Raw genomic sequence first — 16,059 nt, 5'->3', positions numbered from 1 at the left:
ATGCATCTCCTAAATGCGTGTCCCACATGCAACTCCTACATGCAAGTTCTACATACGATTCCTACATGCATGTTCTACATGCAAGTTCTACATATGATTCCTACATGCAGTTTGTACATGCAACATGCAAACTCCTACATGCATGTTCTACATGCAAGTCCTACATGCAACTCCTACATGTAGCTTCTAACTCCTACATGCAACTTCTCGATGCAAGTTCTACATGTAGAAAGAGAATGTCTTACAATTCCTACATGCAGAGAGAGAAGCTCTCCAACTTGTATAAATACCCCATAATGGAATGAAACCCACACTCTTTGGGGCATTGTGTTGAGTTCTACTTTGGTATTCCAAGCAATTGTCTCCAAGTGTCTATGCTTCCTTGCACTCCATGTCCAAAAGCATGTCCTAACCTCACAACTCCTCCTCCCCTCTCCTCCAACCTTGCAATCCCTCCTCTCCCTCTCCTCCTCCCAACTCCTCCCTCCTCCTCCATCCTCTTCCCTTCTCTTCCCTCTCCTCCTCTCTCCTCCTCCTCCTTGCTCCTCCTCCCTTCTCCTCCCTCTCCTCCTCCCTCTCCTCCTCCCTCCTCCTCCTCCCTTCTCCTCTCTCTCCTTCCCCCTTATGCTCTTACATCTTCTTCCTCTCCCACTCCTATGCTCCCCCTAAACCCTTAGTCCCTCAACCCTTGACCTCCATGATCTACGAGGGAGATGAGTTCTCCGCCATTTACTCTACCTTGAACCTTGGATCCTCCTTATAATCCTTAAACCCCTTTTGAACCCTGGAACTCCTTCTGGACCCTGAAGCCTCCTTCTAAACCCTTCAACCCTCAATGAAGGCGAAAGCCTTCATTACCCCTATCATGATTATGCACGTTCCTTTTACACATACATGCACTATGTTTTCTTACCACACTTAAGCCTACATCTCTCATCGGAATACGACCTGAGGTCCTAAGCTACACGTATACTACAAACGACGACATCGATATATCTGTAGGTGACAAAAAGCCTTGGAACCTTGCATCCTAAGAATACCCTGCTCTTCCTACTGCGGAAGCTGTGGGAAAGAGTCGACAGAGGAATTTATCGAGATAATGAAATTTTTTTAGCATGAACAAGGGCCTTTGTAAATTATGGTTTCATGTGGATGTGCACATGTTCAAAAAGACTAGTTATTGCTTCCAACAGGTCTTGTTTGCTTTTGCTCTTTGTTCTTGCAAACTTTGAATTTTTGCTTATTCTGGTTGCACTATTTCCCTTGTTCTCAACAAATTTGATTGCACTTTCCCCCTACTAGGTAAAGTTCATTTGCTAATAACAAAGTGATTTCTATTGTTGAGAGGGAAGCATCAAGCGTGTCAGAGATAAGACCAATATCTAGTATTGAGAAGAAGCTTCTCAAGTATTAACCACTAGAGCAGCAAGTGCGGGAGCAAAATGCAATCATACACAGTGGCAAGTAGCAAGTCACAAAAGAGAAAGTCTTAAGTTGCAAGTTATAATGATAAAGGACATAATTTTGAACAAGAAGAGGGTCACATTTGAAGGATTAACTTTAAATCATTACAATACATATGACAAAGATAAAAACTCGTTGTACCCTAATATAAGAGCGAACTTAACTAACAAAGCTAGTCTCACAATAGTTACATTTCATATTGACAAGGACCTTATCAGCAAGTATGAGATAACTATGTAAGAATTAAAAACTTTTGGATTGCTACTAAGAAGGCTGAATGGAAAAATGGTGACTCATCGTTAACATTCAAAGTAACATGGAGTACAGCTATCACACTACTGCCAATGTGCAAGATCAAGCTAACATTCTTTGAGAATAAAATAGTAGCGAAATTGCTACAAAGCATAGATGCATACCCACCAGTTGGCACAATCACAATTGTGATCTTAGACAATGCTGGGACACACAAAAACAAGAATCCACAAGCTTATTACTTGAAGGAAGAGAGAGAAGAACTAATGCCCCTTTTTTTTGTTTCCCTATGTAGTTGACATTTTATAGTGATCATGAGCATGTCAAAAATGAAATGCTCAATGCATTGAATGATAGCCATCCTACGATATATGTGATAAAAAATGCAGTAACTAGAAAACATACTAGGCAGTAACAAAACAATTGCAATTTGCAAGCTTCTCAATAGCAACTCCAGCGACAACTAACCTAGTCGCCATGCAATAGCTCCAACAAAATTGACCCAGTCACCATGGAGTACCAAATGTGTAAGTAACAATACACTATAGTATTTTGTAGGCACGGATGGATAAATTATAGCTCTAGGAAGCGCTAACAAGTGCATGTTTGCCTACTGTGATGTTCCTTTTATAGGTATGTGGTGAAATGATTCTTGTGCAATCTCCTCGGCCATTTTTCATTACATGCTCAACTTGTAAAACACAAACTAGGTCAGAGAGAATAGGCAAGAATAATTACAACTGCATGCATTGCAAATGACATGTTGGGCATGAGAATGTGAACTATATGACTACAACGATCAAAGTGGCGAATGGTAATGAAGTTTGGGCAAATGTGAAGGGCCCCTTGATGTCTCCCTTGCTTGGGATAAGCACCCGAGTGGATGAATACTTCAAGAAGAATATCAAGGAATGAACATAAACCAGTTGTTGCTAAATGAGTAAACAGTGTTGACTTCGCCAAAGCCTCGTTTCAAAACTAGGTCACAATCCTTAGAGCAATCACAAATGCATCAAATAGAGTAGATATTGGGCAGGATGAATCAATTGACATCGTACTAGATAAACAACAATTTGTCGTGTAAGAAACTACAAATAGTCTCAGTTATCACTTGTTTGATACAATAAAATACTTAGTGGACATAAGCTGGACATCTGAGGAAATTCAATCTACAACCACCTAATAATTTCTCACTTACCTGCATAATAAAGATAAACAAGCGACAGATTTCTAAAAACATATTTGTGTCAAGATTTTTTACACAATTTGCATGATATGCAAACCTGTGACTAGTATCTAGCACGTATGAGCATCTCAAAAACGCGAGGTGGCCTATGAGGGGATCACTTTGCTATTCTATGGACATCATCATACTTGCAAAAGCCAATCTATGTATGGTTGTTGCTAAACAAGAGAATTTGTGTAAGTTATGGTGAAAGCCTAATGCAATGCCCTTGCAATCCTAAATGATGATTTCCCTTCACATGTGCCATGCTTTGAACCACTGTTCAAAATTAGCACAATGATTGAAGCGAGGGCTTTTACAAGAATGACTAATCTACCCAGCATTAAATCTTGAAGAAATGCAAAACAAAGCGCAAGAGACACAATTACATACATCGATTCTTCTAGAATAGAGTAGCTTGAATCAATTGATTCTCTTTTGCATTGACAAACATTTAAAGCATGTTAAGAATTATAGCTATATTCTTGGCAATTTCTTGTCTGACACTATAAAATACTTGGTGGGCTCAAAGTCAACGGCTAGAGCTGCACTATCAATTAAAATTCATAGTTTCCTTGCACAAGAATTGTAAAAAAGCAACAAATTGTCTAAAAACATACTTAGTGCCAGAGTTCCAAAGTAGCTTGAATGGAGTGCAAAACCATGAAGAGTACCTAATGCGTATGAGTCCTCCAATTTCGATCCAAAGATAATAATTCACAAAAGACACAAGAGCCACATGCTCACGTACACTCTTATTTCATTTGTTGCACAACAAAATGAAATCACCTGTTTCCTTTGAATTCCTTAAGAAATCTCTTGCCCCATGCACAATCCATATGAAAAAGAAAAAATCTTAATTTGAACCATTAATATGGATCTATGATTCTTATCCACTATACTTCATGAGAAGCTAAGATTGATGAGAAGCCCAATTTATGACACACTTGCATATACTTGCACCTATTAGGATTGTATCCCGATTTAACATGTATGGCATGTTGTTAAAGACACGAACACTACAATCACTTTCACACAAAGAATGCTCTATACATGTACGCCTTGTCAAAAAATACAAACAAAACCGGTCACCTTCACAAGAATATTCAGGGCTTATACTTAGGGAGACCCCAAATTTGGGACCAAGGAATTAATTGGGAGCATATAGTGAGTTAACCATCCAAACAATCCCACGTGAAAAATGGATTCTTTGACAGATTGTGTTTTTAATAGACTAATTTACACACGTGTTATTTTGAAGACTGGTTTGCCACTTTCCCTTCCAAAAGAATTGCTTTTCTAAGGTATAACTAATAGTATTTGTTTATCACAAATTTATAAATTTTGCCCAGCCCACAATCCACCTAAACCACCAGTGCTTGGTAGGCATAGAGTCAAATCATATGGAAAAAGAAAGATAAAAAGATATATAATTCTTATATGTACTACTAGAAGCCATCTTGCCACCAAGCTTCATGAGAGACCTCACTTTCATGTACACCTTGTCAAAAAGTACAAAGAAAACCAGTCACCTTCACAAGAATATTTGGAAGGCTTATACTTCAGAGATCCCAAATTTGGACCAAGGTTGAAAATCAATTGGGAGTATATAGTGAGTTAACCATCCAAATGATCACAAACATGGTTCTTTGACAGATTGTGTTTGTAAACCACTGGTTTACAAAGAAATTATTTCCAAAGCGACTGTTTGACGCTTTTCCAATAAGGATCTGAAAGGATGTCACTGAAAAATAACTCGTACTGTACTTCAACCAAAGAGGAGTCGGTTGTCCCATTAGAGGTCAATCATATAGCCCATCGACTAGAGATACAGGTGCTGGCATACAGCGTGAGTCGGTTCATACCAATTGTTCACTAAGCAATTTTTTTCTAAGCTGTTTGACCTAAAGAAATTGGCGCTTCCCATTTTAATGTGATGAGGGGATACAAAAAGAACTTAAAATTTCAGCAAAAGTTATACACGAAAAATCTCATCCACAGCTGAGCCTGTAAAGATGAAGACCTCAAATAACCGAATATGACAATATGCCGGCTGGGTCGCATAACATGCTGCTTGATCTTCACAATTGTTCAAATCAGCACAACCCCACTATATGCTCTCATGTGACATTTAGTGTCGTCTGCAAGTACTGTACACCATATTCCAATTTCCAAAAATGGATATAGAAGTGAAACTGCCATAAAAGAAGAGAAAGACTGATGACTCAGGCGGCATTAGCATCTCAACAGCTGACATATGAACCCTTCCTGAAGCCAGTACAAAAGATCAGGATAATGCTGCAGAGTGTCACAGCATCCCAACTGCTGCAGTCATACAACACCCACAGCACCTCAGAGAAGATCAGGACCATGCTGCATAGTATCACATACAATATCCATAACACCTCAGCGCCCTGGAAAAATAGCCCACTCTTATCCAATGTATTGATGAAGGCCCAGGACACATCCATAAAAAGATGTGTTGATGAAAGCCCAGGACGTGTCAATAAAAAGCTCCCATTAGCATACCATCATTAACATCAGCAAAATTGTGTGGGCTTCACTCAACAAAGTCCTCGGTTGTTGTACATTGAACTGCCACCATCAAAATTGACTCGAAAAAAATAATATTGCTTATGTCACAGGTCTGTCCCAGCTTGTTTGTTGAGTACTCAAGTTCCCATAATAAACTTCCCCTGATGTTTCATCCCAAAAGGCCTGTAAAAGCATTCATCAACAGCACAATCATTAACATCCTGCATGCATGGTTAGAAAGACCACACAATTGACTAAAATTGTACGTGAACGAGATGAGAATTTTGTTGTACAGGCAGCACAATCATTCCTAAGGATTTGATGTTAGAGCATGTATATAATGTGAGGTTGTATTCTTAAGAACCTCAGAGGTTAGACAGTGGTAATTACTAATTATTTAGTAGGATTAAAATGGCGCCTAGTTAGCACAGTTAGTAGAGTTGGTACTAACCTGGTGTCCCAAGCAAACTAAGAGTCCATGGTGGACTAGTATAAATTTGGTAAGAATTGGTAAGATGACCACTGGGCTTAGTGGTGGCAGTTGACACATCTGGAAAGCCCAGGCTTAAGTGTCTCAGCCTCGTGGTTTTGTGCAGAAAGGGTACGAAGCCAAAGTTTGCAAGCCCAAGAAAGCTCTGGATGGCCTACGTGGAGCATGGAATGAGAAAATCATTGCATTCTTGGTTGCATGTGAGTTTTGCAACAGTCCAACTTGTTGGATATCGAAGCGTATGTGTAAAGACCCCTTGTGCAAGTGGACCACTTGTCCAAGTAGACTAAGTCTTGACTCTTAGATTAGATTTGATATGGAGTGTGGAAGAGAAGGCTGCCCCAGCCTATAAATGAGGCCCCCCTTGTACTTGCTGATTATCAATCCATCACATCAATTTGTGCCTGAGTCAAGTGTCCCATCATGTGATTCTCCTTGGCGCGCTCTCTCCCACACCATGTTTTCTAACATGGTATCAGAGCTGGTGGATCCTCCCTAGCCTAGTTTCTTCTTGGAAATCTTGGGTTGGTCTTCCTCTTCCTGCTGCGGATCCCCTGGTTTGATTTCGGTGCCATCTTCTGCTTGTGCTGATTAGCTGGAGCTCCTCTTGAGAGCATCAAGCTGCTGCTGCAGCGTTGCTGCGTGTACTCATGCTCATTGCTACCTCTTGTTGGTCATGACTACTCCTGAAGATGTCACCTTCTGCTGCATGCACTCCTGCTCATTGCTACCTCTTGTTGTCACGACTACTCCTGAAGATGCCACCTTCTGCTCCGCTACTATTTGCTGCAGTTGCACGAACCCTTAGCCCTGAGCCATTCTACATCTACTCACCGTTCCTCTTTAGATTGGCCCTGCTGTTGTCTTCTCCCTCCGTCTTTCTAAATCAAGCACCCTTACCATGACCCGTCTGTCCGTTTTCAGTGATACTCACTGGGCTCCATGCTACTCTGTCTGTAGACTGATTGAGCTATTTGACAAGGACCTTGACAAACGGAAAGTTACAGGCAATGGGACTGATTGATGGGGTTTTTCCTTTCACCCAGCTGCTGTTCGCGAGCTGACTCATTTGCTTCTGCCTAGCCATTTCTCCCTAAGGGATTTACTCCAGCGATTGCTAATTGCTACTGAGCACCTTGATACAGCAGCGGCCTGCTCTTGCAACCATTCTGAACTTTGAAGGACGACATCTTGCAAGCACTCCATATCTACTTCTCTGCAAAAGTTTTGGAAACTTATTTTGGAAATCTGATCAACAGAGGCAAATGGCTGGAAGCAACGACTTTTGAGAAGTGCTCACAGAGTTTTTGCTTTAGCAATCTCTTGGGCCACCATTGTTGGTGAGTCTGCTCTTCAATTTCAGCCCCCAATGTCACCATTTCCAGTTGCTTCCTTTGACCTGGTCAGCCCTCGATATCTAGCTACAATGCCCACATTAACTACGCTAAATCTGTCTGCTAGACCTGCGCACTATTTGCTAGACGTTGCAACGATTCTGCTTTAAGGAGCAAGTTCTCGTGATAGTACCGACGTAGAAAGATTTGTCAACATCTTCCTTGACGGAACCTACACCAACATTCTGCGCTTCTCTGTAGTCCTTTTGCTGGATTATATTCCCTCTGTCCATAACAAGTCGTCTGTGTTTTGCCAGAGTTCCTTTTTGCTAAGGTTCTAAGCTCTCTCCCTTGGATGACACATGGCAGCTATATTTTGTCCCGTTCTCACATTCGAAGGTCTCCTTATCTTGCTAAGCTCCAAGACATGTGGCAGTTTTAATACTTGGTCCTTCAAGTCCTTTCTCAAAGGTTCTATAAAGTGAAGTTAGCTATTTAGTTGACTGGTTTGTTGGGCTCTTGATAATCTTGTTGCTATCTGCCCCGAGCTTCTAGATCAGCTGGAGAACCATTCTGTAAGTGATATTTACACCTGCTGCTGACTTCACTCCTCATCTATGATTGAAGTCGCATCCAATGCTGCCCATTCGGCTGCTGAACATGACACTTCAAGTTCACGGCCTTATTATCAGTCTCCACCAATGGAACCTCCCTCTGGTACACACTTAAATCATTGGCAAACAAAGGTACGCCTTGTCCTTATGTAGTACAGTGTGGAAAATCGTCAAGGGAATCAAGACCAAGCCTGAAGGAAATGCAGCTCCAATGATTGCATGGAATGACAAAAATCATCAAGCTCTTGCAATTATTGGTCTAGGTCTTGCAGACAATTATATTCATCATCTCAATCTTGACAGTACAGCTAAAGAGGTATGGGACAATCTGTTTGGAGAAGCTAAAGGGTGTTGGATATCGAAGCCTATGTGTGAAGAGTCCTTGTGCAAGTGGACCACTTGTCCAAGTAGACTAAGTCTTAGATTAGATTTGATATGGTCCTATGTGACCTCACCTATGCGGTGTCAGTGTGTCACTGTGTGGAAGAGAGGGCTGCCCCAGCCTATAAATGAGGCCCTTCATTGTACTTGCTGATTATCAATCCATCACATCAATTTGTGCCTCACTCAAGTGTCCCATCATGTGATCCTCCTTGGCTCTCTCTCTCCCACACCATATACAGAACTGAGAGTACCCTCTTATGGCAGAAAGACAAAAGATGATTATTGGTTATTGCATTGTACATTGATGGCAAGTGCTCATAGGACCACATGAGAAGAACATCTTAGAAGTTGCATGCATCCTTTGGGCCCATACTCAGGTATTCAGTTCACAATGGAGTGATGGCATTGTCATATTGCAGTCAAAGAATATACAAAAACAGCTGGAACACATTCCCTTTCAAGTTGCAAGCCTTATGCCATCCCGATGGAGACATGTGCGGGGCTCAGTCTTCACGATCTAGGGGAGCCTTTTGATCAGATATTGTATCAGCATCTTGTGGGATCCTTAATTTCTTATTCAATACACAGCCACACATTCAGTTGGGGATTTTACTGTTGAGCAAGTTCATGCACAGCCCCTGTAAGCTGTAAAGTGGACATTCCATTATTTACAAGGGACACAACATCTTGGATTGTTATATCCAAGGGGCCGGCATGCCTTTAGTAACTTCAATTGGGATATATGTTATGACACACGGGTGTCCACCACCGCTGGTACCATGGCTTTACAATTGAGCACGACCCACCATCTGCAGCGGTTCCCAGTGACGATTTGTTTCTCGGGGTTCCAAGAAGTACCACCCCATCCTGTCTTCCGTTGAAGGTGCTTCAGAAGTCCCTGCCCACATCAGCCTTGGTTCTCACAGATGATGGGGTTCCCCGACTCGAGTGATCACAGAGTACCCAGAGTCCCAGCCTGAGAAGATAACTTCCCGCGGCCCCGCCTGGGCCAGCAACGGGAGGGTTGATAGGACACACCCTATCAGTCAACTAGATAGCAACAAGAGTCCAGACCCCCTTGGTCGAGCCTTCTAAGGGGGGTGATACCAGAGTGGAGAAGAAAAAGGCAAGCAAAACGGCTGCGAAGAACCGTAGCACATTGCCGACAATAGGTGAGCAGGGTTCCCAACCAACCTCCCCTTCAAGGGGGTCCCCCACACCGGTTCCCCACTAGCTAGCCCCCCCTCACCCCCCCCCCCCACCCATCCACCTTCTAGGGGAATCAGGTGGCTTCCCAAGGGGACCGCTTCCTCTTCCTAGGCCACCCACTTCCACCTTTCACCCCACTCCATCCTGGTCGCTACCTAGATTCCCCCACCCACCAATCCTTCCCTCCCTCCCCTCCCCGCTGCCTCTTGATGCCACCACGACGCAACTGGTGATCACCCTCATCACTTACTCCCCCTCCACCCATAGTCTCTGGATTCCCCCCCCCTCGGCCCCCTCCTACCTTGCCCAGCCTCTTCAATTTTTCAACGCCCCGCTTGCCTAGGTCATCCAGTCAAAGCACAACCTTATTAGCATCACAATAGCCCCTACTCCCCCTGATTCAGGGCACGGCTTCACCGGTGTCTTTCCCATTTTCTCATTCAAAGCCCTGGGGTTATGGAGGCTAGGATCTTGGAACTATCTTTGATGTTCCGAACAACTACCCAATAGCGGATATGTTAGTCCTAATCATGGCGCCCCTCTCGTTCTTTTTAGCTTCAACTTCGCATCCATATGACCTCATGGTGTGGGACCAGATGTTCCATATGATGGAAAAGTGGCTCAAACCACAAGGCAAGGAGCTGTGGATCACCCATACTCACACCGTTTAGGGCCAAAGGAGCAGGTCACACAAATCACGCACTGGTTGTTGAATAAGTGTGCTAGCCGGCCAGGAGGAGAGACCTCGTTCTTGATGCAGTGGTCCTTGAAGGTGGGCATTGAGCAATCACATGCCGCTAACGTGCCATTGCACGGATACGGAAGAAAAAAAATCCATGCTTGTCACATAGGCTTCCACTCATATGTGCCACTCCCCTCCCAATGAGTTAGACTTTAATGAGTTGGAACGTGCACAGTCTACATTATCGGACACGTCAACCGTCGCAATAGTTGATTCTTTGTCATGAGTTAAAACAACGGCCCTAGTGGATCGATTTGTAGACAATCTTATGATTTAGGAGCACATGTTGGGTGGGTCGGAAATCAAGATCCTAAACATCTATGTGCCTTACTTGCCGATAGCCGCGCAGCCTTCTATTTGCACGCGACTCATGCCTATATATGGACTCATGGATTGTTGGCGGAGACTTAACAATCTAGAGTTCGAGGAGGACAAGCAGGGTTCTCAGCCATGCCCTCATCAGAGCATAGCATGTGGAGCAATGTACTTTCGCCCTTAGCAACCAGATCTATGGGGCAAGGCAGAGTTTACAATTTTAGACTCCCCAATAGCCTCTGTTATTCCTTCGATCAGCACCGGCATGATGACTCGCTAGAGACTTCACAAATTCAAGCGTAGAAAGATGATTTGCTAGAGGACCTTCCCTTGAGGCAGAACTAGCATAAGCTAGTAGAGGCTTAGGACTTCGACACCAAATGTTGGCAATAGGGATGAGAGGAGACCACATGTATTAAGAATGCAAGAGTTGTGTTACAAAGAAAGACCAAAATGAGGAATGTGTCCTTTACAAAGAAAGATAACCCTAATACTAACCCTAGCGGGACAAACCTCCTAACTAGAGGAAAGAGCGCCCCAAGGGTGTGTTCACACCACACTACTCATAATCTAACAGTCCCATGACTATTTCTTTTGTAAACAGTTTCATGATATCATACTATTTGCATTTGCATCAATGAATCTAGTTCTCTGATCTCCATTCCAGAAGTTAGTGATGAACGTGAAATAACTCTAAACATAAACATAGTCACAAAAGAGCAGAACCAAGCTCAAGGTGAGCACCATTTCTACATGTCATGAAGATATATCTATGAGCTTGAGGGATTTCTCCCTTTTGCGCAACTGTACTTGTAACAGATGTAAGCTGATAACTCTCACCACTTAAGCTTTTCTGCACATGGTAGAAAGTGAACCGTGGGTCCTTCTACCTCCCTGACCTTTCAATCCTTTTTCTGTTCTTCACTATTGTTAGTTCCACAAAAGAAAAGGGACGAAAACAAATCTGTTGCCATACCTGCCACCCAGTAGGAAGGTCTTTTGAAAGTTCTATCAAGTCAGGTTTTGTATGCTTGGGAGGCTCCTCCCTTTGAGGCTCTACCACTGACAGCGAAGACTCCATGTGTATCTCCCCTTCCTTCCCATCAGTCTTCTTGGCTCGTTTCACCCTCTCCCGCCTGTGAAAGAACAATGAAGCACAAATGTCATTTGTCCCTCTCTCAGAACATATTAGACTTTATAGGATTGAAACAGCTTTACAGGGGCTTATTTTTTCAAGAAGGTTGTGACTCACCAATCTAAAGTTCCCAAAGGCTGAAAATTAGCATTATCTAATGCATCCCCACTAGCAATTTGCTGCCGACGCCATTCCTGAATACAAGGGACAATGTCTATTTTCAGATGTTTAGACTCGAATAAAACTAAGCTTGCTTCAAAATCAAAAGAAGCATATGATTGGGTGGCAAAAAAAAACACACCTCAATCTCTTTTTGCTTCTTTCTTTCCAGAACCTCTATATCGTAAAGAGCCTTGTCATCCTCATCCTCATCACTACCGTGAAGCTCTTCCTTTGCTTGCTTCCACTGCACACAGCAATTGACAGACTATCAATACCAAACTCTGAGATGGCTTACACTGGATCTCCTTAGTTACTGTTACATTTCTGTTGCAAGAAGTAGCAATACCTCATCTAATCAATCTCAACAGCTATCAAAATTGCTTCAGATTCCCAGAGTTCTGATATGGTTCTTTTTCTTATGCATTTCAAGATAGGATTGTGGCATGGTGAATCGATGCCCATGTCAATCCAGAGGTGACAGAGAAGTAGTTGTTGTGCTTGGTTACAAGAGAAAGAACCCAAAAGCTGGCACATCTGCATCTTTGACAGTGATTTCCTACTTCCAAGTTTATGAATAAGGACAAATGGACCATCATACCTTACTGACCAAACTAGAGACTTTCTTGTTTGTCATGAGCATTGGGGCAACAGTAACTGAATGTGTCCGTTTCTTTCCTGTTTTAGCTGCAATAAACCCAATATTAGACCCCCAATAAATAATTCTGTCACATAATACCTGATTTCCAACAATCGTGAATGAAGCTAGCAGAAAACTAACCTTTTGCTAGCTTTTTTGCCTCCAAACTGGTAGCAGTTATACTTGTTTCAGTGGTTGAAGATGCTGCTGGCACAGAAGGTGCAGCTGATGCAGAGGGTACAGCCGGTGCCAGCGGTAAAGACTCTGAGTTTTGCACAGAGTGCCCAGCTGCTACTAATGGCACAGGTGGAGACTGTACAACTGGCAAACCTGGAGCAGGCCAGTCATTAAAAGCTAGACTGGAATCTTGGGGGATGCTGTAAGGTTCCAATCCAACTGTCTTCGTGGCCTGTGTGTTATTAGAATACGACGTCCCAGGAGCCTCCTCCACATATGTGCCATAGAAAGAAGTATCTACTACAGGCTGGTACTCTGGCACAGGCATGTAATCAGGTGCAGCAATATACTCTGAAACATACTCTGGAGCATAATACTCAGCAGGGTTTACTGGGGTAACTGATGGCATATTATAAGGAAGTAAAGAATGAGGCGATTGTGGGGGCAAAGGTGGTGGTTCTTCGGGTGGAGGCGGGGGAATTGTTTCTGCATCGATAGGAGGAGGTGGAGCCCATTCATCTTCTGGTGGTAGAGGAGGAGCCCAAACCTGAGATGTAAGAACAGGAAACAACTGTCCTGACTCTCCTGGAGGTAGCGGATCCAGAGGTGCCAATGTAACTGTACTAATCAAGGATGGAAGAAGATATGGATTTGTCACAGGTAAAGATGCTTCAAATGATGAATGTGACGTACTGGTAGATACGCCTGGCACAGCAGGCTCAGCTTCAGCTTCATCATCAACCTCCATATCTACCTCCATATCTACATCACCTCCACCACACCCACCATCATCATGTACTCCTAAGTTAGTGCTATCCCTTGCAAACTCCTCTTCAGCAACACCTTTTGGCAATCCTGCATAATTTACATGGAATGCATTACGAGAAGTACAAATTTCTCCTTCCTCCACATCGCTACCATTGCCAAAAGTTCCTGCAAGCTGATCTGGCTTCCACGATTCTGCTCCAATGTCCCTTTGTTCATGATATACAGCCCAGTTTGAAGACCAGTCTCTGACATTTTCAAGTTGGGCACCCCCACTAAAAGATGTTTCTTCAAAGGGAGCTGTAGTGTGTCTGTCAAACTGGAGATCTTTTGGATTCTCAAGATGCGCTGCTGCAGAGGATTCTTCAATAGTAAGGACAGATTCAAGTTGTTTCAACTGAGTCTGAATATGAGAAAAGTAGGGCTCTGGTATTATCCCCAGGGATAAAAAGACCTTCCAATCAGAAATTCGTGTTTCTGTTTCTATTGCTAACCGTGTGGATGCCGGAACCTTCCCAAGAGAATCCCTGTGAATATATAGGGAAATGATTAGCACAAACATCAAAATGACCTTTGACATTACTCACAAGGAACCAATAGGAAATTTCCGATATTTCTAAGAAACATACCCAGCCAATATGTTTAGGCGTTGCAGTAGGGCTCTTCCCTGCTCTATGAGGAAAATCCCTCGCTCCTCAACTGTGGGGCCAGTTCTACTCTCCGTTAGGTCCACTGTTTGTTCAGATGGCTTTGTCAACTCTTCAACACATAAGACATCCTTGTCAGTGAGCTCTGTCCCACTGCCTACAGGCCCAGAGGGGTATGGGAACCCATGTTCATGGTTTATTGAGATAACATCTTTACAAATACCACACACCTCACTTTTTATCTTTGCTGTTTTATCTACAAGGTCTTTTATAACATTTTCAGACACTTCCACCTTTTCAACTTTAACACAGCCATCATCCTTTCCTTTGGCAGCATCCTCAAATTCATCTTTGGCTTCCCTTTCAACTTCCTCATTCAAAATACCTTCCTTGGAAATTTCAAATTCGTACTTGACATCTTGCTGAAATGCACCTTCTAAACTTTGTCGGCATTCATCTTCTTTCTCTACAAGTTTCTCACTTGGTGACAATGTTTCTTCTTTACTTAAATGGGCCTGTTGAAGCATTACATCAATTGGCTCAGGCTCTGGATGAACTTTCAGATCATCTCGTTCAGGTTCTAAGGAGGTGCTTGGTCCTTGCTGCTCATCAGATGCAAAGCCTTCCACCACAGCCATGCCTTCATGCACCACCAGGCTTTCATCATTGACTGAACCTGATGGAACCACCTGGTTCTCTGAGAGTTGAGACTCATCATGAGGTTTTGGAATGTTACCTACATCGACATCAGACACCCTGTGAATGTCTTCATTAACAACCCCGGAACTCAGAACTGAAATAGCAGGATCTGTTTCCAATGCAGGCCTTACATCTCCAAAGCAGAGTAAGGTTTCTGAAACATTGATGCTTGCTGTATCCACCTCGCGCAAAACAGGTTTTTCCCAGGTTGTCTCCCCAGTTCTGGTATTCCAATAGTAGTATTCCCCACTATCTTCATGCAGAACAGCTTGCCATTCGTTTAAAGAAGAACCAACTTCCATCCCGATCCCAGAAGTAGAAACACTTTCAGGTCCATGTTCATCCTGACCATCAATGTTCTTGTTTTCTTCAATGATCGTATTGTAAATTTCAGTGGGAATTCCTGTGAGGTCTGAATCCTTTGGAGGACTACCCACCTTAACAACAAAGACAAGTCAGAATTAATACTATCCACAGTAAAAGTATCAATGTTATCAATCTTATCCACACCAGGACCGCTAAGCTCAATGCCCACTCATCAGAACGGGAAGGGGGAAAAGCTGGGGAATGGGAACAGGAGTACAATGCCATGTCATTATGACGTTACCATACACATATACACCATTACAAAGAGAAAGACTGAATTATGAAATTTCACATTTAGGATAGTAACAAATTGTAATTCGCATTTGTTCTACAGATTCAACACTGCAAAGTTTAAACTCCAAATTTTAAACATTTAAACATTCACAAATTGACGAAGCAATTATCATGCTCAAAAGGATAACAGTAAAAACAATCCAAAATTTTAGGATACTTAGAATCGTGATGATAGATAATTATAGATTGCTGAATGGACTATGGCATACCAAAGCCGAGGTAACAATCACAATGGGGTGGGGGTGCATGCTCAAAAGGATAACAGCAAAAACAATCCAAAAATTTATGATACTTAGAATCGTGATGATAGATAATTATAGATTGCTGAATGGACTATGGCATACCAAAGCCGAGGTAACAATCACAATGGGGTGGGGGTGCATGCTCACAAAGGCCAATGGTGGTGGGAGGCATTTTGTGTTACAAAGAATAGCCAAAATGAGGAGAAATGAAACTGAACCTAGCCCAAATATTAACACTAGGGCCGAAACCTTTGAGCTGGAAGTGTCCTAAGGGTGTGTTCACACACAATCTACTCAGCCATATACACAATCTACTGTTGCAGCCTGTAAGCAGCCTTGTGTTTGCCTCTCACTTAACCAAGACATGCATG

The 16,059-nt window shown here is 42.8% G+C and overlaps 1 protein-coding gene across 3 annotated transcripts in view; it reads right to left on the bottom strand.

Annotated features, from left to right (window-relative positions):
- Positions 1 to 4,388: 4,388 nt before the first annotated feature.
- The window catches only part of LOC147894368 (uncharacterized), a 34,251-nt gene continuing 22,580 nt past the window's right edge, over positions 4,389 to 16,059 (bottom strand). For 2 of the 3 annotated variants that reach the window (XM_087384738.1, XM_087384739.1), the window contains 7 exons: positions 14,070 to 15,223; positions 12,640 to 13,967; positions 12,460 to 12,545; positions 12,001 to 12,105; positions 11,817 to 11,893; positions 11,541 to 11,700; positions 4,389 to 5,659 (listed from right to left, as the gene is read on the bottom strand). In XM_087384738.1, the coding sequence (XP_087240864.1) occupies positions 5,576 to 5,659; positions 11,541 to 11,700; positions 11,817 to 11,893; positions 12,001 to 12,105; positions 12,460 to 12,545; positions 12,640 to 13,967; positions 14,070 to 15,223 (2,994 nt within the window). In that variant the 3' untranslated portion in view covers positions 4,389 to 5,575. Of the gene's footprint in view, positions 5,660 to 11,540; positions 11,701 to 11,816; positions 11,894 to 12,000; positions 12,106 to 12,459; positions 12,546 to 12,639; positions 13,968 to 14,069; positions 15,224 to 16,059 lie in introns of those variants that run through there. The other variant, XM_087384740.1, reaches the window with a different exon arrangement.

Source organism: Dipteris shenzhenensis, chromosome 14 (assembly GCF_047967505.1).
Source record: "Dipteris shenzhenensis isolate YYH24624 ecotype China chromosome 14, Dip_SZ_1.0, whole genome shotgun sequence".
NCBI classification, from domain to species: Eukaryota; Viridiplantae; Streptophyta; class Polypodiopsida; order Gleicheniales; family Dipteridaceae; genus Dipteris; species Dipteris shenzhenensis.
Note: the sequence above shows the minus strand (reverse complement) of the source record. Positions and strands in the feature narration are given on the sequence as shown.